Source organism: Salmo trutta, chromosome 15 (assembly GCF_901001165.1).
Source record: "Salmo trutta chromosome 15, fSalTru1.1, whole genome shotgun sequence".
Lineage (NCBI taxonomy): Eukaryota > Metazoa > Chordata > Actinopteri > Salmoniformes > Salmonidae > Salmo > Salmo trutta.
This window is the reverse complement of record NC_042971.1, coordinates 4,279,780-4,304,076: the sequence shown is the minus strand read 5'-3', so window position 1 is coordinate 4,304,076 and position 24,297 is coordinate 4,279,780. Positions and strand designations below refer to the sequence as shown.

General features: G+C 40.7%; 1 protein-coding gene across 1 annotated transcript in view; it reads right to left on the bottom strand.

Annotated features, from left to right (window-relative positions):
• Window positions 1–20,322, bottom strand: part of LOC115149696 (ribonuclease inhibitor-like) — a gene marked incomplete at both ends in the record, with an annotated part of 111,891 nt that extends 91,569 nt beyond the window's left edge. The window contains one exon of the mRNA XM_029692614.1: window positions 20,171–20,322. Within this exon, the coding sequence (XP_029548474.1) occupies window positions 20,171–20,322 (152 nt within the window). The remainder of the gene's footprint in view (window positions 1–20,170) is intronic.
• Between the last annotated feature and the right edge of the window lie 3,975 nt (window positions 20,323–24,297).

Genomic DNA, 24,297 nt, shown 5'->3' with positions numbered 1-24,297 from the left:
ACCTAGAGAGATACACACTCCTGTAACCTACTGGCATGACCTAGAGAGATACAACCTACTGTAACCTACTGGCATGACCTAGAGAGTTACAACCTACTGTAACCTACTGGCATGACCTAGAGAGTTACAACCTACTGTAACCTACTGGCATGACCTAGAGAGTTACAACCTACTGTAACCTACTGGCATGACCTAGAGAGATACAACCTACTGTAACCTACTGGCATGACCTAGAGAGATACAACCTACTGTAACCTACTGGCATGACCTAGAGAGTTACAACCTACTGTAGCCTACTGGCATGACCTAGAGAGTTACAACCTACTGTAGCCTACTGGCATGACCTAGAGAGATACAACCTACTGTAGCCTACTGGCATGACCTAGAGAGTTACAACCTACTGTAACCTACTGGCATGACCTAGAGAGTTACAACCTACTGTAACCTACTGGCATGACCTAGAGAGTTACAACCTACTGTAGCCTACTGGCATGACCTAGAGAGATACAACCTACTGTAGCCTACTGGCATGACCTAGATACAACCTACTGTAACCTACTGGCATGACTTAGAGAGTTACAACTACTGTAACTTACTGGCATGACCTAGAGAGATACAACCTACTGTAGCCTACTGGCATGACCTAGAGAGTTACAACCTACTGTAATCTACTGGCATGACCTAGATACAACCTACTGTAACCTACTGGCATGACCTAGAGAGTTACAACCTACTGTATTCTTTCTACCAATTGATTGGTTGAAATTTTATGACGTGTATTTGTTCATATAGACACCCCCCATGTGTTTAATAAAATCAACTGTATGTGCAGAACTTGAACTGAACTGATGCTTCGAGCGTTTGATAAAATAATTAACACACACAAATTACTTGAGGAAGCCAGAGGTCAATATAACCAGAAGAAGATAACCAATTCCCCACCTGCTGCTGGCCTTCGTTAATTCTGACGTTATGCTCCTGATGTTTCCGGTAAAATAGGCAAACTTTTTCCATTTCCGTTTGAAGTGCCAATTTATCTTACCATTTCTACCGATCTGCGTGCCAGTTATGAACGAGTTACAACACCTGTTTGGCTCCTCCACTTCCTGGGTCAGTGAAGTGAGGTATTAAATTTAAGGATTAAATCATTTAAGGAATATATCCGAGTCTCACGCTCATCACCTGTGGAATGCGGGGCTTCCAGCGAGGTGTGGATTTAATAGTATGTTGTACCTAGTTTCCCTCCTTCAGGGAACAGTAGTTATAGTCATAACGTTAAGCTTGTCATATGATGAACTTTAACTTAAATACTGGATCTTGCTGTCGGACAGTTTTTTTGTATTCAGATCTCTGAAATGCTCTCTAACTACGTAACATTTAGTGTCTCCTTATGTTACGCTGGGAAAACAGTTTTCATGGGCACAGAAATGCTAAATCATTTCAGTTTACTAAATCCAATGGTTCTAACCGAGAGTCACCTTAACTTTATTGACAACTCCCAAATGGATACTGTCATTAATGTGGTTCTTAAATAATTACGCATAATACTTAATACTGTAGCTGTTTAGTTACAGTCACATGTTCAACTATCATCAGCTGATCCAGGAAATCATTTTCTGCATGCCAGTCAAATGTAGTTCTTCATTCATTACACCGGTAAAGACAGTGATGCCGTGCTCCACTTTGGATCCAACATCCCAAACAAATCGATATTTATAATGTGTTATTGTCTACTTGATTTACAGTAGGGTCTCGTTAGTCCGTTTGGAAACGGAGATACTTAGCTCATAATGTGTAGAGAACTGTTCCTTGGTGGATAGGCTATTGTACAACACACAGAGCTATTTTCCTTTATTTAGGACATTTAGAATGACAACACATTACAGAGTAGCCTAGTGGGATTATTCACAAAATTATCTGGTGATCAGGTTATGAATTGTCATGACAAAGACATTTTAGTCTCCTTGTTTCACCCAAAATATTAAATGATTTATAGTCCTAGGTCTATGTTGTTGTTAGGTGAAGTTATGGGTCCTACAGTAGGTCTATGTTATTGTTAGGTGAAGTTATGGGTCCTACAGTAGGTCTATGTTGTTGTTAGGTGAAGTTATGGGTCCTACAGTAGGTCTATGTTATTGTTAGGTGAGATTATAGACCACATACACTTAGTGGACAAAACATCATTGTCAGGCTGATGGAAAACTAGCCAATGATAATTTTACTGGTTAAAGTCGTTTTTAAATATAAAATAGTACATTTTCGACAATAACACAAACATTATATTAATCAGGACATTCAAACGAGCCTTACAGTTATAATCAAAAGTAATGTGAAATGCAGTCATAAGTAACCTGTAAATGGAGGCTATTTTTGCTGTCAGCCTATGAGAACTCCCCTGAGTTTTCCCCCACGGTGGTGAATTAGTGAATAGACACAGAGCTTAATGTGAGTTTCCTTGAGTAGCGCTCCTGATCTAGTGCTGTAATATTCAGAATACATTGTGAAAACTAATCTTTGCTCACCATTTTTTAAATATATATATTTTTTTCACCCCTTTTTTCTCCTCAATTGGTACTTACAGTCTTGTCTCATCGCTGCAACTCCCATACGGACTCTGGAGAGGCGAAGGTCGAGAGCCATGCGTCCTCCGAAACACAACCCAACCTAGCCGCGCTGCTTCTTGACACAATGCCCATCCAACCCGGAAGCCAGCAGCACCAATGTGTCGGAGGAAACACCGTACACCTGGCGACTTGGTCAGTGTGCACTGCGCCCGGCCCGCCACATGAGTCGCTAGTGCGCGATGATACAAGGATATCCCTGCCGGCCAAACCCTCCCCTAACCCGGACGACGGTGGGCCAATTGTGCGTCGCCCCATGGGCCTCCCGGTCGCGGCCGGCTGCAACAGAGCTTGGACTCGAACCCAGATCTCTAATGGCACAGCTTAGGCCACTTGCTCACCATTTTTGCTCCAGGCAGATATACTACATCCATAACTAGCGGTTTCTGCATTAGCAGGGAGGTGTTTCTGCAATCAAATTGTGTGTGCATCGCCCTTGTCGCAATTTTAGCAAACACAGAAAGGTGCCTATATTTGAGAACAAAAGTCGCCTGGCACACTGCTTAGGAGTTCAACACCTTTTACTTATTTCTAGTTACTACTAATGTGAAAACAAGACTAAATATGACTATTGTTGCTCACTTGACTGTCTTAAGACAATTGTCAAGTAATTTTAACATTCATTACAGACGTCAATTGTTGTACAGTATCATGGCTACGCTGTTGGCATCACCTTTTTCAGTGGATTTCTGCTGTTGTGAGCCTTTAACTATCTGTCTGACTTGTTCACACAGGAGAGAGACATGACTATCATGGATCCTCTGGGGAGCCTCAACATCATGATGCTAACGAGTCAGAGAAGAGTCTGTCCAGATTCTATCACCTCAAGAAACACCAGCAGAGACCCACAGGGAAGAAATCTATCTGCTGCTCTGACTGTGGAAAACATTGCAAATCTTCATCAGAACTTAAAATACACCAGCGAACACACACAGGAGAGAAATCTCACCACTGTTTTCATTGTGGGAAGAGTTACTTAAGATTAAAAGCACTAAAAGTACACCTGAGAATTCACACTGGAGAGAAACCTTACAGCTGTGATCAATGTGGGAGGAGTTTTACTACATATTTCTCTCTGACTCTACACCAGAGAATACACACAGGAGAGAAACCGTACAGCTGTACTCAATGTGGGAAGAGTTTTACTCAGTCAAGCAACCTGTTATCACACCAGAGGATACACACAGGAGAGAAATATTTTAGTTGTAATCAATGTATGAAAAGTTTTATTTCATCTAGTTACCTGACTGTACACCAGAGAACACACACAGGAGAGAAACCTTATAGCTGTGATCAATGTGGGAAGACTTATATTTCATCTTGCCATCTGACTAGACACCAGCGAGTACACACAGGAGAGAAACCTTATAGCTGTGATCAATGTGGGAAGACTTATATTTCATCTTGCCATCTGACTAGACACCAGCGAGTACACACAGGAGAGAAAACTTATAGCTGTGATCAATGTGGGAAGAGTTTTGCTGCATCTGGCTCTCTGACTCTACACCAGAGAACACACACAGGAGAGAAACCTTATAGTTGTGGTCAATGTGGGAAGAGTTTTTCTACATCTGGCTCTCTGACTCGACACCAGAGAAGACACACAGGAGAGAAACCTTATAGCTGTGGTCAATGTGGGAAGAGTTTTACTACATCTGGCTATCTTACTCTACACCAAAGAATCCACACAGGAGAGAAACCTTTTAGCTGTACTCAATGTGGGAAGAGTTTTACTTCATCTAGCCATCTGACTCTACACCAGAGAATACACACAGGAGAGAAACCTTATAGCTGTGGTCAATGTGGGAAGAGTTTTACTACATCTGGCTGTCTGACTCGACACCAGAGAACGCACACAGGAGAGAAACCTTATAGCTGTGATCAGTGTGACAAGAGATTCTCCGGTAAAAGACATCTGATCAAACATCAGAAAATACATGAATGAGTTGTTTCATGATATCAATGATATAATGTCACAATGTAGAATGTTTTAACATTGTAGAAGGAGTATTTTAATGATGTCACAATGTAGAACCCTAAACGTGTGTCCCCTGTTCTATTGATTTCAACATGATATGGATATTAGCCTCAGGGGGAAAATCCAGGCTCTGAAATGGAAGAGTACTATTTATGTGATTTAACAAAAAGTGACTAACAAAAAAAGAGCTGTATTACACTTACCATGTTGGTGATCCACTGGAATCAAAATGCAACACTTCAAAATGTATCTAGCTGTTTTCTACAAATTGTCCTCTTACCAGGGATGTACACATTATTCCCAGATTCCTGTGGTTTTTGAGCTGTTAGTTTTAACAGGACGTGCAACCTCATCTCCCTTCTGTCACACAAATGATTTTAGCATGATATCGATGAGTTATGACAAATAAGTGTTGTGTTCCTTTGTTCAGTGACCCCGACATTTAAATGCATCATTCCAAAATGTAGCTGACTGTCTTCTGCAGGTTGTCCTCTAACCAGTGAGGTAAAATATATCTCCATTTCCAAGTGTTTTTTGTTTTGTTGTGTTAGTTTCAAGAGCAGGTTCAACCTGATTTCCCCCCCAAATCGATATAAGATGTGTGTTTTGCGTTTAGCTAGTGCGATGCTATGGATCTTTATTTATTTTGACTGCACGTTTTTCCGTATTGGAGATGAGTTTTGTTTGGGCTCGTTCCAAGGAGACGAGAGTTCTAGAAGCTAGTGGGTTTTAGGAAGACGAGTGTTCTAGAATCTAGTGAGTTTTAGGAAGACGAGTGTTCTAGAAGCTGGTGAGTTTTAGGAAGACGAGAGTTCTAGAATCTAGTGAGTTTTAGGAAGACGAGTGATCTAGAAGCTAGTGAGTTTTAGGATTCTATAGAAAGAAAAAGGAGAAACAAATAATCCTATTGTATATTATTATTTAGAAATATGTGTTTTTTTCTTGTTTTTAATTGTTGACATCCAGTAGACACCATGTTTATATTGGTGAAGGTGAATCATTGTAGTTGATTATAATGAGAAATGGAAGTTGTTTTCTGTTGGTGGTGAGCAAACTTTTCCAACAAAAATATAGGATATATTTGTTGTCTTAAGGTGTTACAGGCTTTGGTTTTTCCATTTATGTTATGAGGTTGGACTTTGGCACGTCTAGCTCGTCAGCACGTCTAGCTCGTTAGCACGTCTAGCTCGTTAGCTCGTTAGCGCGTCTAGCTCGTTAGCACGTCTAGCCCGTTAGCACGTCTAGCCCGTTAGCACGTCTAGCCCGTTAGCACGTCTAGCCCGTTAGCACGTCTAGCCCGTTAGCACGTAGGACGCACTGATTGGTGTCACCTCGTTAGTTAGTATGTGTTACACCTGTGCTGGCTTGTCCATCTCGTTAGTGGGAAGGTGTTTCACCTGAGCTGGTCCAGGTTCTATTTAAGAGTGTCTGGCCCAGTGCTCCAGTTGTCTTGATACATGTGGAGAGTCAACACCTTTAGTTGCTCCACCTTTTTGGTTTGCTTCCTGTCTTTAAGTTTGTTGTGGGTTTTTATTTTGTTTGCCTCTTCTTGGGCAGATTTAGTGGGTCTCATGGTGGGTGTCTTTTAGGTCCCAGTTGTTGTTACTAGTCAACTTTCAGTGGACACCCCCATAGTGTCTTTCAGAGCCCCTCCTAAAAAACAAGCTTATATTTTGGGTTGGATGTTGCATCCAATTAATATTTGAATCAATGGATTTTCCTTAGAATGTTCATTAGTCTTTCAGTTGTTAATCTTATGTTTGTTGTGTAAATATTTCTGTTTATTTTCATTTTTTTATTCATTTTTTTCCTGTGAAACCATTGTGTTGCATCCATGTCTGAAATGTGCTGTATAAATAAAGCTTGATTTGATTTCAACAAATTAACCCAATGACTGACCAATCAACAGACTCCTGGTCCCTCTTAGTATGAAACCAGTATCAATCCCACTTTTCCAGCCTGCTGAAGGCGTGGTGGAGTGGTAAACACCACCCCCGGCTCTACCAGGGGCTTGAGGTGGTCTCCCACAGCTCTGGTTATGTCATGTTCTGTGGCCTTGCTGTTCCATTTATTGACTGTCCCTGCAACACAGAAACACATTTAGTCATATTAAATATAACACTCAAAGTAATGGATATGGAGCATCTATGGCCTCAGTTACACCTGGCACCTAAATGTGACTTCTGTCATCTGATCACTCCAAGCTGCATAAGGTTCAGCTCTACCAGGATGGGCCTTTAACATAGTCTGGATGCAGCCAGGCCACCAAATATGCATAAGCAACGTAAAGAGATGGGGTGAATGAGTGGGGAAAAGTACATTTGACACAAATGACCTTCATAATATCAAAGAACAAATGTGTGTGTCTGAGGGGAAATTAACTTTCATACAGCCAAAAGGGGTGAGAAATTACACCAATATCAGTGGACAATTTGCACTAATGTAAATAAACATAGATGATGGAACATATTCCCTTTTGCTGACGTGATGAACCACTAAGGGGACATAAATATTTACCATCTAAACCATGTGTGACCTCTCACCTCTCTGGCTGTAGAAGTGTTCTTCCTAACCAGTCCCTCAACAGCTCTCTGACTGAGCTCCACCCTCACTGGGTCTTCAGAGGAGAGGAAGGCTGAGGAGGGATGGAAGGATGAATGGATCAGTCAGTCAATAAAGTTTAGAGCTGCTGTCTATGCTGTCTGACAAAATCACTATTTTAGTAGTTAATTAAAGTAAATTAGGCTTTATGACTGCTGAATACCAACTATCAATCACTTAGATCATGTATTTTCAGGTAGAGATACATCCTTGGGACGTCCCTAGCCCGTTGAAGTTGACATTTAAAATGGTTAAGGTAGGGGTTAAGGTTAGGGTTTAGGGTAGGGATGTCCCAAGGATCCCGGATAGCATTGACCATTGTGCATTCTTCTGTCTCTTTTACATAGCAGGTGATGGGTTCTGACTTCTGAACTTGAAAATATTAAATATCCTTATTATGTGAAATTGAATGAAACAAAAATGTATGTTGATGCTAATATGATGTACAATATTCCATGATGTTTCTATCTGATAACAATAGAGTAATATATTTAATATGATGTACAATATTCCATGATGTTTCTATATGATAACAATAGAGTAATATATTTAATATGATGTACAATATTCCATGATGTTTCTATATGATAACAATACAGTAATATATTTAATATGACATATACAATTTTTTAAACAGTTTCACAAATTAATTTTAATTAACTTAATCATTATGATTCAACATCAGTTCACCGTCTCACCTCATACTGTATTGGAGCAGCAGCAGCTGACTGCCCAGTTCAACATCAGTTCACCGTCTCACCTCATACTGTATTGGAGCAGCAGCAGGTGACTGCCCGGTTCAACATCAGTTAACCGTCTCACCTCATACTGTATTGGAGCAGCAGCAGCTGACTGCCCAGTTCAACGTCAGTTCACCGTCTCACCTCATACTGTATTGGAGCAGCAGCAGCTGACTGCCCGGTTCAACATCAGTTCACCGTCTCACCTCATACTGTATTGGAGCAGCAGCAGCTGACTGCCCGGTTCAACATCAGTTCACCGTCTCACCTCATACTGTATTGGAGCAGCAGCAGCTGACTGCCCAGTTCAACGTCAGTTCACCGTCTCACCTCATACTGTATTGGAGCAGCAGCAGCTGACTGCCCAGTTCAACGTCAGTTCACCGTCTCACCTCATACTGTTTGGAGCAGCAGCAGCTGACTGCCCAGTTCAACATCAGTTCACCGTCTCACCTCATACTGTATTGGAGCAGCAGCAGCTGACTGCCCGGTTCAACATCAGTTCATCGTCTCACCTCATACTGTATTGGAGCAGCAGCAGCTGACTGCCCGGTTCAACATCAGTTCACCGTCTCACCTCATACTGTATTGGAGCAGCAGCAGCTGACTGCCCGGTTCAACATCAGTTCACCGTCTCACCTCATGCTGTATTGGAGCAGCAGCAGCTGACTGCACGGTTCAACATCAGTTCACCGTCTCACCTCATACTGTATTGGAGCAGCAGCAGCTGACTGCCCGGTTCAACATCAGTTCACCGTCTCACCTCATACTGTATTGGAGCAGCAGCAGCTGACTTGATCGTTGATGCTAATCATCATGTTTGAATCTGAGAGTAAATAGAGCCGACTACACTCTAAAAATGAAGGGTTCAACTGGAGTTGTTCTCAGATCCCCTAAGAACCGTAGGGTTCTTGGTCAATGAAAAACAGCCCCAAAAGGTTCTTCAAAGAACTTGTTAGAAGGTGGGTTCATCGAGGAACCTCCGTTGTTGCTGGACTTCTTCCGGGAACTTCGCAATTACAACTGAAAACGATGGTGACAAGTTTGGATGCGACAACAGTTAAAAAGGTTAAGTTGGGTTGATGTTTGGCTCTGAATATGTCTCGAAATCATTTATTATAATAATATAACATACTAATAATGAATAACAAAGACAATGATGGTTTTCTGTGAATATCTTCCATAACGTTACTATAGTTAATGAACGTAAATATTAGAAAGCCGGGTTTGACCGTCGGCGTTGTATGAGCTACAGTACAGTACCGTTAGCTAGCTAGTTAATGTTATGTCCTAACTAGGCACAACTAGGTTTGGATTATTTCCTCAACTATATTCTTCCCCATATATTGTATATCGTTTTCATAAAGCCAACATGGCTTTACACTCTCATTGTAAGTGGTGTTACATTGATGCTGTGTTCACGATGCATGATTAATACATAATTCATGGTTTATTTGATGTAGTAAATAAATAAATGATTTATTGATGTATAGATAAGAATTTAAATGTGATGTAACAGGTAAATTAACGTTAGGCCATTGTTTGTGTTTTTAATGTTCCATCCCGGAACTAACGTTCTCTGTTGTTATTGCTACGGAATTTGTTCATTGACTGTGTGCAATCTAACTTAAGCAGATATTAGTCTGAGTCATAATTGTTGCTGGCAGAGGCTAAGACAGACAGTAAAGGGACTTTAAGGATTCAAGAACCTCTTTTCAGGACAAACAGCCAACGAGGTATTTTGTTCAAACTATAGAACTTTGTTTATAGTCGCGCCAAGTGCCGTTTGTATTGTTGCGCCGAGCGCCATTTGTATTGTCGCGCCGAGCGCCATTTGTATTGTTGCGCCGAGCGCCATTTGTATTGTCGCGCCGAGCGCCATTTGTATTGTTGCGCCGAGCGCCATTTGTATTGTTGCGCCGAGCACCATTTGTATTGTTGCGCCGAGCGCCATTTGTATTGTCGCGCCGAGCGCCATTTGTATTGTTGCGCCGAGCGCCATTTGTATTGTTGCGCCGAGCGCCATTTGTATTGTCGCGCCGAGCGCCATTTGTATTGTTGCGCCAAGCGCCATTTGTATTGTCGCGCCAAGCACCGTTTGTATTGTCGCGCCGAGCACCATTTGTATTCCTTTGTTTCAGTACTGTATAATTTATCAACGTTACTGTGTTCGGCATGAAGTGGATGCATCGGAGAAAAAGACGTGCAAGGCAATAAACGCCCGTTTCAAGGTGTAACTTTGCATTGGGACTTAAAACATATTTCATTTGATATTTTATAAACATACACATACAAATTACATCATACAAACTACAAATTACTACATCACACCTGTCCAGACCCACTAGAACACACCTCCATCTCCATTAACTACATCACACCTGTCCAGACCCACTAGAACACACCTCCATCTCCATTAACTACATCACACCTGTCCAGACCCACTAGAACACACCTCCATCTCCATTAACTACATCACACCTGCCCAGACCCACTAGAACACACCTCCATCTCCATTAACTACATCACACCTGTCCAGACCCACTAGAACACACCTCCATCTCCATTCACTACATCACACCTTATTTCTCTCTGTCGCCCAGAACTTTACAATTTTAGATAATAAAGCATTTGACCTTTGTATTGCATTAGCAATGGAGGATTGGTTGATTTCCAGTATCCTCTACACATGTACTGTACTGGAATTATCCCTCTACACATGTACTGCACTGGAATTATCCCTCTACACCCTCTACACATGTACTGTACTGGAATTATCCCTCTACACATGTACTGTACTGGAATTATCCCTCTACACATGTACTGTACTGGAATTATCCCTCTACACATGTACTGTACTGGAATTATCCCTCTACACATGTACTGTACTGGAATTATCCCTCTACACATGTACTGCACTGGAATTATCCCTCAACACCCTCTACACATGTACTGCACTGGAATTATCCCTTTACACATGTACTGCACTGGAATTATCCCTCTACACATGTACTGCACTGGAATTATCCCTCTACACATGTACTGTACTGGAATTATCCCTCTAAACCATTTACACATGTACTGCACTGGAATTATCCCTCTACACATGTACTGCACTGGAATTATCCCTCTACACATGTACTGCACTGGAATTATCCCTCTACACATGTACTGCACTGGAATTATCCCTCTACACATGTACTGTACTGGAATTATCCCTCAACACCCTTTACACATGTACTGTACTGGTATTATCCCTCTACACATGTACTGCACTGGAATTATCCCTCTACACCATTTACACATGTACTGCACTGGGATTATCCCACTACATATGTACTGCACTGGAATTATCCCTCTACACCATTTACTGCACTGGAATTATCCCTCTACACATGTACTGTACTGGAATTATCCCTTTACACATGTACTGCACTGGAATTATCCCTCTACACATGTACTGCACTGGAATTATCCCTCTACACATGTACTGTACTGGAATTATCCCTCTACACATGTACTGTACTGGAATTATCCCTCTACACCCTTTACACATGTACTGCACTGGAATTATCCCTCTACACATGTACTGTACTGGAATTATCCCTCTACACATGTACTGTACTGGAATTATCCCTCTACACATGTACTGTACTGGAATTATCCCTCTACACATGTACTATACTGGAACGATCCCTCTACACCCTTTACACATGTACTGTACTGGAATTATCCCTCTACACATGTACTGCACTGGAATTATCCCTCTACACATGTACTGCACTGGGATTATCCCTTTACACCATTTACACATGTACTGCACTGGGATTATCCCTCAACACCCTTTACACATGTACTGCACTGGAATTATCCTTCTACACATGTACTGTACAGGAATTATCACATTGGCTGGCAGAAACTTACAGTTTTTTTATTGGGCCATCAAAGCTGTCTCAGTGAGAGACTAGTTGATTATGGACTAACAGTCTAACAGCTTGAAGGTCACAACTCACGTTATTCTGGTTAAACAGAGAGAGACCAGTTGATTAAGGAGTGGGGATTTTTTGACAATTAGGAAATAATGTCATGTTTTACTCGTACCTCAGCCAGCATTGTCAATGGTTAGGAAATAATATGTCATGTTTTACTCGTACCTCAGCCAGCATTGTGAATGGTTAGGAAATAATATGTCTAACGTCTACCTGGCCCACCACTCTACCCTGGACTTGAACAGCCTTTATGACCAGGTCCACCTCTGCAAGGTAGCAATCCCAACGTTTGCAGGACCCTGAAGGACGTCACTCTCATCTGTAGCCCCAGCACCTCACACAGGACAAACAGAGCAACAGACACCCTGCCCAGACACGCAGACACTCTCCCAGACCTGCAAGACCCCCTCCCGAAGGACCTGCACCGAGAGAACCCACACCAAGAGGACCTACACCCAGACCACCACTTCTACAGACACACCCCAACCAGCTGAGACCACCCCAAATAAACCTTGGCCACACCCTATATAGGCCCCCCAGATAAGACCTATGCCCCTTCTGCCCTCCCCCCCGCCCCTGCAGCAAGGACCTCAACATGACAGCCGCACATATGCCCAGGCAGTGAGCAGAGCAACAGGCCCAACCCCTACTAATGCACCCCCCCCAAAACTACTCTACTAAATTAGTCAAACCACAAACATTTTATATCTGGCTGGAAATTAATATGGAAATGATCTCAATAGAGAAAACGTCATGTTAGTAGAAGATATACTGAATTTATACTCTTTTTCATACTAAGATGGACCAAGATACATGTTGCTTTTGCACATATTTGTTCATTGGTTTTGCAAGAGTCTGTTGATTGGTCAGTCATTGGGTTCATTTGTTTTACAATATGTTCAAATCAAATCAAGCTTTATTTATACAGCACATTTCAGACATGGATGCAACTCAATGGCTTCACAGGAAAAAACAAATAAAAAACCAATAAAAATAAACAGAAATATTTACTACTCAGCAAACATAAGAGGATACAAAACAGAATAATAACTGAAAGACTAATGAGCATTGTAAGGAAAATTCATTGATTAAAATTTTAACAATTGGATGCAATATTCAACATAACAAGATGGACAAGCCAGCACAGGTGTAACACATACTGACTAACGAGGTGACACCAATCAGTGCGTCCTACGTGCTAACGAGCTAGACGTGCTAACGAGCTAGACGGGCTAACGAGCTAGACGGGCTAACGAGCTAGACGTGCTAACGAGCTAGACGTGCTAACGAGCTAGACGTGCTAACGAGCTAGACGTGCTAACGAGCTAGACGTGCTAACGAGCTAGACGTGCAACGAGCTAGACGTGCTATCGAGCTAACGGGCTATACGTGCTAACGAGCTAGACGTGCTAAAGTCCAACCTCAAAACATAAATGGAAAAACCAAAGCCTGTAACACCTTCCCCCTTAATAAGACAACAAATATATCCTATATTTTTGTTGGACAAGTTTGCTCACCACCAACAGAAAACAACTTCCATTTCACATTATAATCAACTAAATTGATTCCCTTCTACAATATAAAAATGGTGTCTACTGGATGTCAACAATTAAAAACAAGAAAAAACATGTATTTCTAAATAATACTATACAATAGTATTATTTTTCTCTCCTTTTTCTTTCTATAGAATCCTAAACCTCACTAGTTTCTAGAACTCTCGTCTTCCTAAAACTCACTAGATTCTAGAACTCTCGTCTTCCTAAAACTCTCTAGCTTCTAGAACTCTCGTCTTCCTAAAACTCACTAGCTTCTAGAACTCGACCTTGGAACGAGCCCAAACAAAACTCATCTGCAATACGGAAAAACATGCAGTCAAAATAAACTGTGATCCATGGTAACTCACTGGCTAAATGCAAAACACAAATCTTTTTGACTGCCCACCCTTGAGACAATCCGCAACCAAGATGTCTTTACCACGGACATGTCTGATTTCAAGAGGAAACTCCTGCAATATCCGTAGTAACTTTCCACCTCACTGCAGAGTTTCTCTCTCTTTTCAGGGTTCACTAGATAGGCATGTTGTTGGATCGGGGCCCTGTCCCCATTGTCATGCTCTAGTACATTTGGGTTGGCACATCTGAGAATTAACCCTGATATTCTAAAAGCAGGGCAACAATGTCAATATAATTGTACCCAAAAATTGTCAGTCGGTTGCATAATTAATAATTATTACTAAATGTTAAATGAATTGTAAATATGAAATATCAAAACGAAATATACACCCCTTTGTTAATATCTGTTGGCAATAATTAACTTAATGGTGAGGCATGAAATAACAAAAATGTATCTTTTGTCAGGTTGAATGTTTGAAATATGAGGTGATTTGGGTCATGCTTCTTCAGTAGTAGAATAAAGACAATTAGCACTTGAATGTTGTCAGGAAATACTGGAGTGATGTCAGATTGTTAATAAAATTGATTATAGACCAATTTATTATACTGCGTCCATTGTGTATAGGCTGTAAGTATGTTGAAATGAAGTTGTTTGAGTATTTTAGCAAAACTACATATTTTGCTAGGTGGGATAGCCCCAATGTCAAAACACAGTTTTAACATGTCCAAATCAATAACCAATATGCAGAAACAGTTTGTGATATATTGAAAACCTAAACATAAAATGTGCAATATACACAAACATCAGCCATAATAATCATATTACTTGTATTTTTTAAACAAGCACCTTATAAACTGACCAAGCACCAGAAACGCTGATGTTTTGACAAGTAGCAATAAATCACTGATATCGATTAGGGGGGAAATCAGGTTGTACGTGCTGTTGAAACTAACAACTAAAATAAACACATGGAAATGGGAGATATATTTCACCTCACTGGTTAGAGGACAACCTGCAGAAGACAGTCAGCTACATTTTGGAGTGACACATTTAAATGTAGGGGTCGCTGAACAAAGGAACACAACACTTATTTGTCATCACTCATCGATATCCTGCTAAAATCATTTGTGCGAGAGGAGGGAGATGAGGTTGCACGTCTTGTTAAAACTAACAGCTCAAACACCACACGGAATCTGGGAATAATGTGTACATCACTGGTTAGAGGACAATTTGTAGAAAACAGATTGCTACATTTTGAAGTGTTGCATTTTGATTCAAATGGGTCACCAACGTGGTAACGTGGTACACAACTCTTTTTTTTGTCACTTTTTGTTAAAACTCATAAATAGTACTCTTCCATTTCAGAGCCTGGATTTTCCCCCTGGGGCTAATATCCATATCATGTTGAAATCAATAGAACAGGGGACAAACGTTTAGGGTTCTACATTGTGACATCATTAATATACTCCTTCTACAATGTTAAAACATTCTACATTGTGACATTAATTCATTGATATCATGAAACAACTCCTTCATGTATGTATTTTAGAAGCACAAGCATTTCGTTACACTTGCATTAACACCTGCTAACCATGTGTATGTGACAAATAAATTTGATTTGATTTCTAATATTTGATCAGAGATCTTTAAATCAGATTATCTCTGGTCAGAGCTATAAGGTTTATCTCATGTGTGTGTTCTCTGGTGTATAGTCAGATAGCTAGATGTAGTAAAACTCTTCCCACATTGAACACAGCTATAAGGTTTATCTCCTGTGTGTGTTCTCTGGTGTATAGTCAGATAGCTAGATGTAGTAAAACTCTTCCCACATTGATCACAGCTATAAGGTTTATCTCCTGTGTGTGTTCTCTGGTGTATAGTTAGATAGCTAGATGCAGTAAAACTCTTCCCACATTGATCACAGCTATAAGGTTTCTCTCCTGTGTGTGTTCTATGGTGTATAGTCAGATAGTTAGATGTAGTAAAACTCTTCCCACATTGATCACAGCTATATGATTTCTCTCCTGTGTGTGTTCTCTGGTGTCGTGTCAGGCTGCTTGGCTGAGTAAAACTCTTCCCACATTGATCACAGCTATAAGGTTTATCTCCCGTGTGTGTTCTCTGGTGTGATATCAGGTTGGTTAGCTGAGTAAAACTCTTCCCACATTGATCACAGCTATAAGGTTTCTCTCCTGTGTGTGTTCTCTGGTGTAGAGTCAGATGGTCAGATGTAGTAAAACTCTTCCCACATTGAGTACAGGTAAAAGGTTTCTCTCCTGTGTGGATTCTCTGATGAATTTTAATGCCTGCTGAGGAGGTGAATCTCTTCCCACAGTCAGAGCAGCGGTGAGTTCTCTTCCCTGTGGATCTCTGCAGGTGTTTCTTGAGGTGTTCTGATCTGGAGAGACCCTTCTCTGCCTTGTCAGCATCATGAGGTTGTTGAGGCTCCCCAGAGGATCCACGATAGTCACGTCTCTCTCCTGTGTGAACAACAAAGTCAGACAGATGGTTAAAGGCCCACAACAGCGGAAATCCACTGTAAAAGGTGATGCCAACAGCGTAGCCATGATGTTGTACAACAATTGACGTCTGTAATGAATGTAATGATTATTTGACATTTGTCTTAAAATGAGCAACAATAGTCATATTTTGTCTTGTTCTCACATTAGTAGTAACATTGATGATTGTAGGCTAGAAATAAGTTATTCATGTTGTTGAAACTATAAGCAGTGTGCCAGGTGACTTTTGGTCTCCAATATAGGCCCCTTTCTCTGTTTAATAAAATTGTGGCACGAGGGCGATGCCCGTTCAATTTAGTTGTAGAAACTCCTCCCTACTAATGAGGAAACCACTAGTTATGGATGTAGTATATCTGGTAATGAGGAAACCACTAGTTATGGATGTGGTATATCTGGTAATGAGGAAACCACTAGTTATGGATGTGGTATATCTGGTAATGAGGAAACCACTAGTTATGGATGTAGTATATCTGGTAATGAGGAAACCACTAGTTATGGATGTAGTATATCTGGTAATGAGGAAACTGTTTGTTATGGATGTAGTATATCTGGTAATGAGGAAACCACTAGTTATGGATGTAGTATATCTGGTAATGAGGAAACCACTAGTTATGGATGTAGTATATCTGGTAATGAGGAAACCACTAGTTATGGATGTAGTATATCTGGTAATGAGGAAACCACTAGTTATGGATGTAGTATATCTGGTAATGAGGAAACCACTAGTTATGGATGTAGTATATCTGGTAATGAGGAAACCACTAGTTATGGATGTAGTATATCTGGTAATGAGGAAACCACTAGTTATGGATGTAGTATATCTGGTAATGAGGAAACCACTAGTTATGGATATAGTATATCTGGTAATGAGGAAACCACTAGTTATGGATGTAGTATATCTGGTAATGAGGAAACCACTAATTATGGATGTAGTATATCTGGTAATGAGGAAACCACTAGTTATGGATGTAGTATATCTGGTAATGAGGAAACTACAGCTATGGATGTAGTATATCTGGTAATGAGGAAACTACAGCTATGGATGTAGTATATCTGGTGTAAGTGGTGTTACATAGATGCTGTTTTCACGATGCATGATTAATACATAATTCAAGGTTTATTTGATGTAGTAAATAAATAAATGATTTATTGATGTATAGATAAGAATTTAAATGTGATGTAACAGGTAAATTAAGGTTAGGCCATTGTTTGTGTTTTTATGTTCCATCCCGGAACTGACGTTCTCTGTTGTGTTACTGCTACGGAATTTGTTAATTGACTGTGTGCAATTTAACTTAAGCAGATCTTAGTCTGAGTCATAATTGTTGATGGCAGAGGCTAAGAAAGACAGTAAAGGGACTTTCAAGGGACTTTAAGGATTCAAGAACCTCTTTTCTGGACAAGCAGCCAACGAGGTATTTTGTTCAACCTATAGAACTTTGTTTATAGTCGCGCCAAGGGCCATTTGTATTGTTGCGCCGAGCGCCATTTGTATTCCTTTGTTTTAGTACTGTATAATTTATCAACGTTACTGTGTTCATTCAAACATATAGTTCTCACGGCGTGACGTAGATGCATCGGAGAAAAAGACGTGCAAGGCAATAAACGCCGGTTTCAAGGAACCAACCTGTGTCTGTTGTCGTGAAGAGAGCTACAGAGGTTCTCACCCAAGATTTGACGGTACATGGCCCCATCCACCGTCCCTTTGATGCGGTGAGGTTGTCCTGTCCCCTTAGCAGAAAAACACCCCCAAAGCATAATATTTCCACCTCCATGTTTGACCGTGGGGATGGTGTTCTTGGGGTCATAGGCAGCATTCCTCCTCCTCCAAACACGGCGAGTTGAGTTGATGCCAAAGAGCTCCATTTTGATCTCATCTGACCACAACACTTTCACCCAGTTGTCCTCTGAATGATTCAGATGTTCATTGGCAAACTTCAGACGGGCATGTAGATGTGCTTTCTTGAGCAGGGGGACCTTGCGGGCGCTGCAGGATTTCAGTCCTTCACGGCGTAGTGTGTTACCAATTGTTTTCTTGGTGACTATGGTCCCAGCTGCCTTGAGATCATTGACAAGATCCTCCCGTGTAGTTCTGGGCTGATTCCTCACCGTTCTCATGATCATTGCAACTCCACGAGGTGAGATCTTGCATGGAGCCCCAGGCCGAGGGATATTGACAGTTCTTTTGTGTTTCTTCCATTTGCGAATAATCGCACCAAATGTTGTCACCTTCTCACCAAGCTGCTTGGCGATGGTCGTGTAGCCCATTCTAGCCTTGTGTAGGTCTACAATCTTGTCCCTGACATCCTTGGAGAGCTCTTTGGTCTTGGCCATGGTGGAGAGTTTGGAATCTGATTGATTGATTGCTTCTGTGGACAGGTGTCTTTTTTACAGGTAACAAGTTGCGGTTAGGAGCACTCCCTTTAAGAGTGTGCTCCTAATCTCAGCTCGTTACCTGTATAAAATACACCTGGGAGCCAGAAATCTTTCTGATTGAGAGGGGGTCAAATACTTATTTCCCTCATTAAAATGCTAATCAATTTATAAAATTACTGACATGAGTTTTTCTGGATGTTTTTGTTGTTATTCTGTCTCTCACTGTTCAAATAAACCTACCATTAAAATTATAGACTGATCCTTTCTTTGTCAGTGGGCAAACGTACAAAATCAGCAGGGGATCAAATACTTTTTCCCCCACTGTATATGGGGCTTTGGTGACAAAATGGATGGCACTGTGATAGACTGCATCCAATTTATTGAGTAGGGTATTGGAGGCTATTTTGTAAATGACATCGCCGAAGTCGAGGATCGGTTGGATGGTCAGTTTTATAAGGGTATGTTTGGCAGCATGAGTGAAGGATGCTTTGTTGCGAAATTGGAAGCCAATTCTGGATTTAACTTTGGATTGGAGATGCTTATAGTGAGTCTGGAAGGAGAGTTTACAGTCTAACCAGACACCTAGGTATTTGTAGTTGTCCACATATTCTAAGTCAGAACCGTCCAGCGTAGTGATGCTGGACAGGCGGGCAGGTGCAGGCAGCGATCGGTTGAAGAGCATGCATTTAGTTTTACTTGTATTTAAGAGCAGTTGGAGGCCACGGAAGGAGAGTTGCATGGCATTGAAGCTCATCTGGAGGTTAGTTAACACAGTGTCCAAAGAAGGGCCAGAAGTATACACAATAACACCAATAACAGAGGGGGTCTGATCTTTGTGCCTCTGTAAATTTCTCATTCATCATCATTAACGATTCATTCATGATTATTTATAATCATGGTAGCATCCACATGAACGTAGAAGTCTTCAGAAACATCTTCTATTCTTTCTGACAATACAAGTGAAGTGACTCCAAAATGATAGGACATTATTCACCATTCAGTTTCTATTAGGAAAAACATAATCCAAAACACAACCAAAACAAACTGCAAATGCATTCAACAAGTTAGTAGAATCACAAGCTTGCTGCAATCACTGCAGGCATGGAATATGGGACTAAATACTAAACTTATGACTACTTTAATACAATATAAGTGAATTTGTCCGAATATGTACAACTTTTTGAAATGGGAGAACTAAATACATAAAGTGCTTTCCTTTCTTAACAGTAACACAGCTATGTATGAAAATACCCTCAAATTAAAGGTGACATTCTGTTCTGTCACCTAATATGAAACATTCTATCTCAAATCCAAAATGCTGGAGCATAGCACCACATTTAAAACTGTAAGCTTCACTGTCCAAACACATATGGTGTGGACTATGTGTGTCTGGTAAACACATGTGGATCTGGTGAACAGTTATCACTTGTTGACCAACTACAGGAATACTGACCTCAGAGTCTCCAGTTTACAGTGGGGATTCCCCAGTCCAGCAGAGAGCAGCTTCACTCCTGAATCCTTCAGGTCATTGTTACTCAGGTCCAGCTCTCTCAGGTGTGAGGGGTTTGACCTCAGAGCTGAGACCAGAGAAGCACAGCCTTCCTCTGTGACTCCACAGCCTGACAGCCTGACAAAGAGATCATCATGACTTCACAAACACACTGTTAATTTACCACCAGTAGTGTAGAAGGACAATGGCAGATGCATTTGGTTTATTCTCTCAAACAACATATAGATTCATATCTTCTTCATCTTAAGTCAAACATGTCTGATATGGCATATGACAAAGAGATCATCATGAATTCACAAACACACTGTTCATTTAACGAGTAGTGTAGAAGGACAATGGCATTTGGTTTATTCTCTCAAACAACAAACATCAGCTAGAATTGTATGGTCATAATGTTATACTAATGTGAAAATCAATGCATTGATTTAATATGTTTTTCAATATACTATTATATACATATTATAATATATATTTTTCTCTAAACTGAATATTTCTTCCAGATGATTCTTCCAGATGATGTCATTTTATGTACTCACAGAGCAGCTCTGGAGGCTTTGACCACTGGCAGCAGCCTCAGAAGAGTTTCCTCTGATCTGGAGTATTTCTTCAGGTCAAACACATCCAGCTCCTTTTCTGAAGTCAGCAACACAAAGACCAGAGCTGACCACTCTGCAGGTGACAGGTTGTCTTCTGAGAGACTTCCTGATCTCAGGTATCTTTGGACCTCCTCCACTAGAGAATGGTCATTCAGTTCATTCAGACAGTGGAACAGATTGATGCTCCTCTCTGGAGAAGGATTCTCCCTGATCTTCTCCTTGATGTACTTGACTGTTTCTTCATGGCTCTGTGAGCTGATTCTTGTCTTTGTCAGTAGACCTCGTAAGTGCTTCTGATTGGACTCCAGTGAGAGGCCCAGAAGGAAGCGGAGTAACAGGTCCAGGTTTCCTGTCTCACTTTGTAAGGCTTTATCCACAGCACTCTTGTAGAAAGTAACTTTACGCCTTTGTCTGATCCTCACAGAAAAGTTCCTGGATTTTGACTGCAGTTCATCCATTAGATTCTCATTGTTGTTGATGAATGAGAGGAACACATATACAGCAGCCAGAAACTCCTGAATGCTCAGATGAACAAAGCAGTACACCTTGTCCTGGTACAGCCCACATTCCTCTTTAAAGAGCTGTGTGCACAATCCTGAGTACACTGAGGCTTCACTGACATCAATGCCAGCCTCTTTCAGGTCTTCTTCATAGAAAATCTGACTGCATTTCACAAGCTGTTGAAAAGCCAGTTTTCCAAGTGACAGAATGCTCTCTTTATTCCAGTGTGGACCTGTCTCTTCTTTCCCAAGATACTTTTCATTCTTCTGTTTGGTATGAAACACCACAAGGTGTGTGTACATCTCAGTCAGAGTCTTGGGCATCTCTTCTCTCTTATGTTTCAGCATGTGTTCGAGGACTGTTGCAGAAATCCAACAGAAGACTGGAATGTGGCACATGATGTGGAGGCTCCTTGATGTCTTTATGTGTGAGATGATTCTGCTGGCCAGGTCCTCATCACTGAATCTCTTTCTGAAGTACTCCTCCTTCTGTGGGTCATTGAACCCTCGTACCTCTGTTACCTGGTCAACACACCCTGAAGGGATCTTATTGGCTGCTGCAGGTCGGGTAGTTATCCAGAGGAGAGCAGAGGGAAGCAGATTTCCCTTGATGAGATTTGTCAGCAGAACATCCACTGAGATTGACTCTGTGACGTCACAACAGATCTTGTTCTTCTGGAAGTCTAGGGGAAGTCGGCACTCATCCAGACCATCAAAGATGAACACAACTTTGTACTTGTCGTAGTTGGAGATTCTTGATTGTTTGGTTTCCATTGAGAAGTGATAGAGAAGTTCAATCAAAGTGAGATCGTCACCTTTCATCAAATTCAGCTCCCGAAAAGGGAATGAAAACACAAATTGAACATCCTGATTGGCTTTTCCTTCAGCCCAGTCCAGAATGAACTTCTGCACAGAGACTGTTTTTCCAATGCCAGCGACTCCCTTTGTCAGCACAGTTCTGATACGTTTGTCTTGTCCAGTTAAGGGTTTGAAGATGTCGTTACATTTGATTGCGGTCTCTGGTCTTGCTTGTTTCCTGGTTGTTGTCTCAATCTGTCTCAGCTCATGTTCATTATTGACCTCTCCTGTTCCACCCTCTGTGATGTAGAGCTCTGTGTAGATCTTATTGAGAAGTGTTGGGTTTCCTTGTTTAGCGATCCCCTCAAATATACATTGAAACTTCTTCTTTAGATTAGATTTGAGTTCACGTTGGCAAATCACAGCAAGCTCATCTGAATCTAGAAATAACACAGAGGATATTAATATTACTTCTGTTTTAATAACTACAGTATTGTAGGACTTTTATAAAGTTTTAAAAAATAATAATTTATTCTCTTAACTGACTGTATAAATGTTTTCATAATGCATTACAGACTGGTGTGACTGATTATATTATTATTGGTATTATTGATGGTATTATTAATGTTGTCTCTCTCTCTCTCTAAATTAATCAACACAACACATCCCTGCTGCTACTTGATGAGGTCACTAGGTGTTGTGTTAAGGCTGCTACAATATCATTGAGTTACACAGCTACTTTAGCTGTACTTTAGCTACAGCTTTTAAATGTTTTAAAACAGCATTCAACATGAGGCAGACAGATCTTACAGTTCTCCAGTGTGTCAGCAAGCTCCTTCTGGTTCATTTTCCTCAGGACGTGCAGTGTGATCTTCAGAGCCCCCTCTCCGGCACTGCTCTCCTGCTTCTCATCTTCAGCATCCACCACTTCCTTATCCTGCTTCTGACTTTCAAAGCCTTCTGGGAGTTCAGGACTAAGAATCTTCAGCTCGTTCTTCACAAATGTCATCATTTTCTCTTCAAGCAAATGAAATAAATCATGTAAATAAGTTAAGCAAGAGAATAAATGCTTTCTCATTAACACAATAATGAATAATTGACAGATCAACTTTACTTGAGGAAAACAAAAACAAATGTACATAACAGGACCACATACACTGAATATAGAGTCCAGGTCTGTTTGATGACTCTGGGAAGACTGACCACTGAGAATCTCTGACTCTGATCTCTCCTGTTGGTTTCTGTGGACAATACATGAGATTACATCTCCTCATCCAGGGAGTACACACACACACACACACACACACACACACACACACACACACACACACACACACACACACACACACACACACACAGGGAGGGAAAGTTGTGTTTGTTTAATATTGTTTTAGGACTATGAAAATGGACTAAAGGATTAGCCTATGGATTATGAAAACAACAAAAAGAAATGTGAAAATGGGAGAGGAGAAATGACTAGAGACAGTGTTGTTTAACTCACTGACCATGACCCATGACCCATGAGTTCTTCTTACCTTTGTTCAGTAGAAAAGTCTCCATCTCTAAACTGTATAGGTTGACGCATAGACCGGTCACTCATCATGGACACACAGCTGGGTACAGGGGAGGATGGTCTCTCCTGCTTGATTGGACTTCAACACAACAGAGACAAACATTACATCTCTCATCTACTCTGATCTCAGATGGGAAACATAAGAAGAGTTCCAAAACGCAACATATCACTTTACAGAAATGAGCTTTTATTGTTTAAAGAAATTATGTATTAATTATTACATCTCTCACAGACAAGGATTTGTTTAAAATCTATCACTTGATGGTTTCATTTCAGAGAGACAAAAATCATGCTTTTTTTGCTAAATGCTATATATCTCCCTCACTCTCAAATGTGACCAAGAGAGACAAACGGCTCAATTTGGTAATTAACTAAATAACTACATATATAGTGATTTTGGTTTATGTCAGTTTAATTGTTTGTTATGGTATACGTTGTTATTTTATGATTGTAAGTGATAAAATTAACTAGTAATTCTCAGTAATTACTACTTTAGTAAGGAATAACACATTTTTCAGCACTACTGCAGTTGCTAAATAATTCCAATAGATGGGAGCATAAGACCACAATGACATTTCAGAATATTAGTTTAGTTCTCCCTGG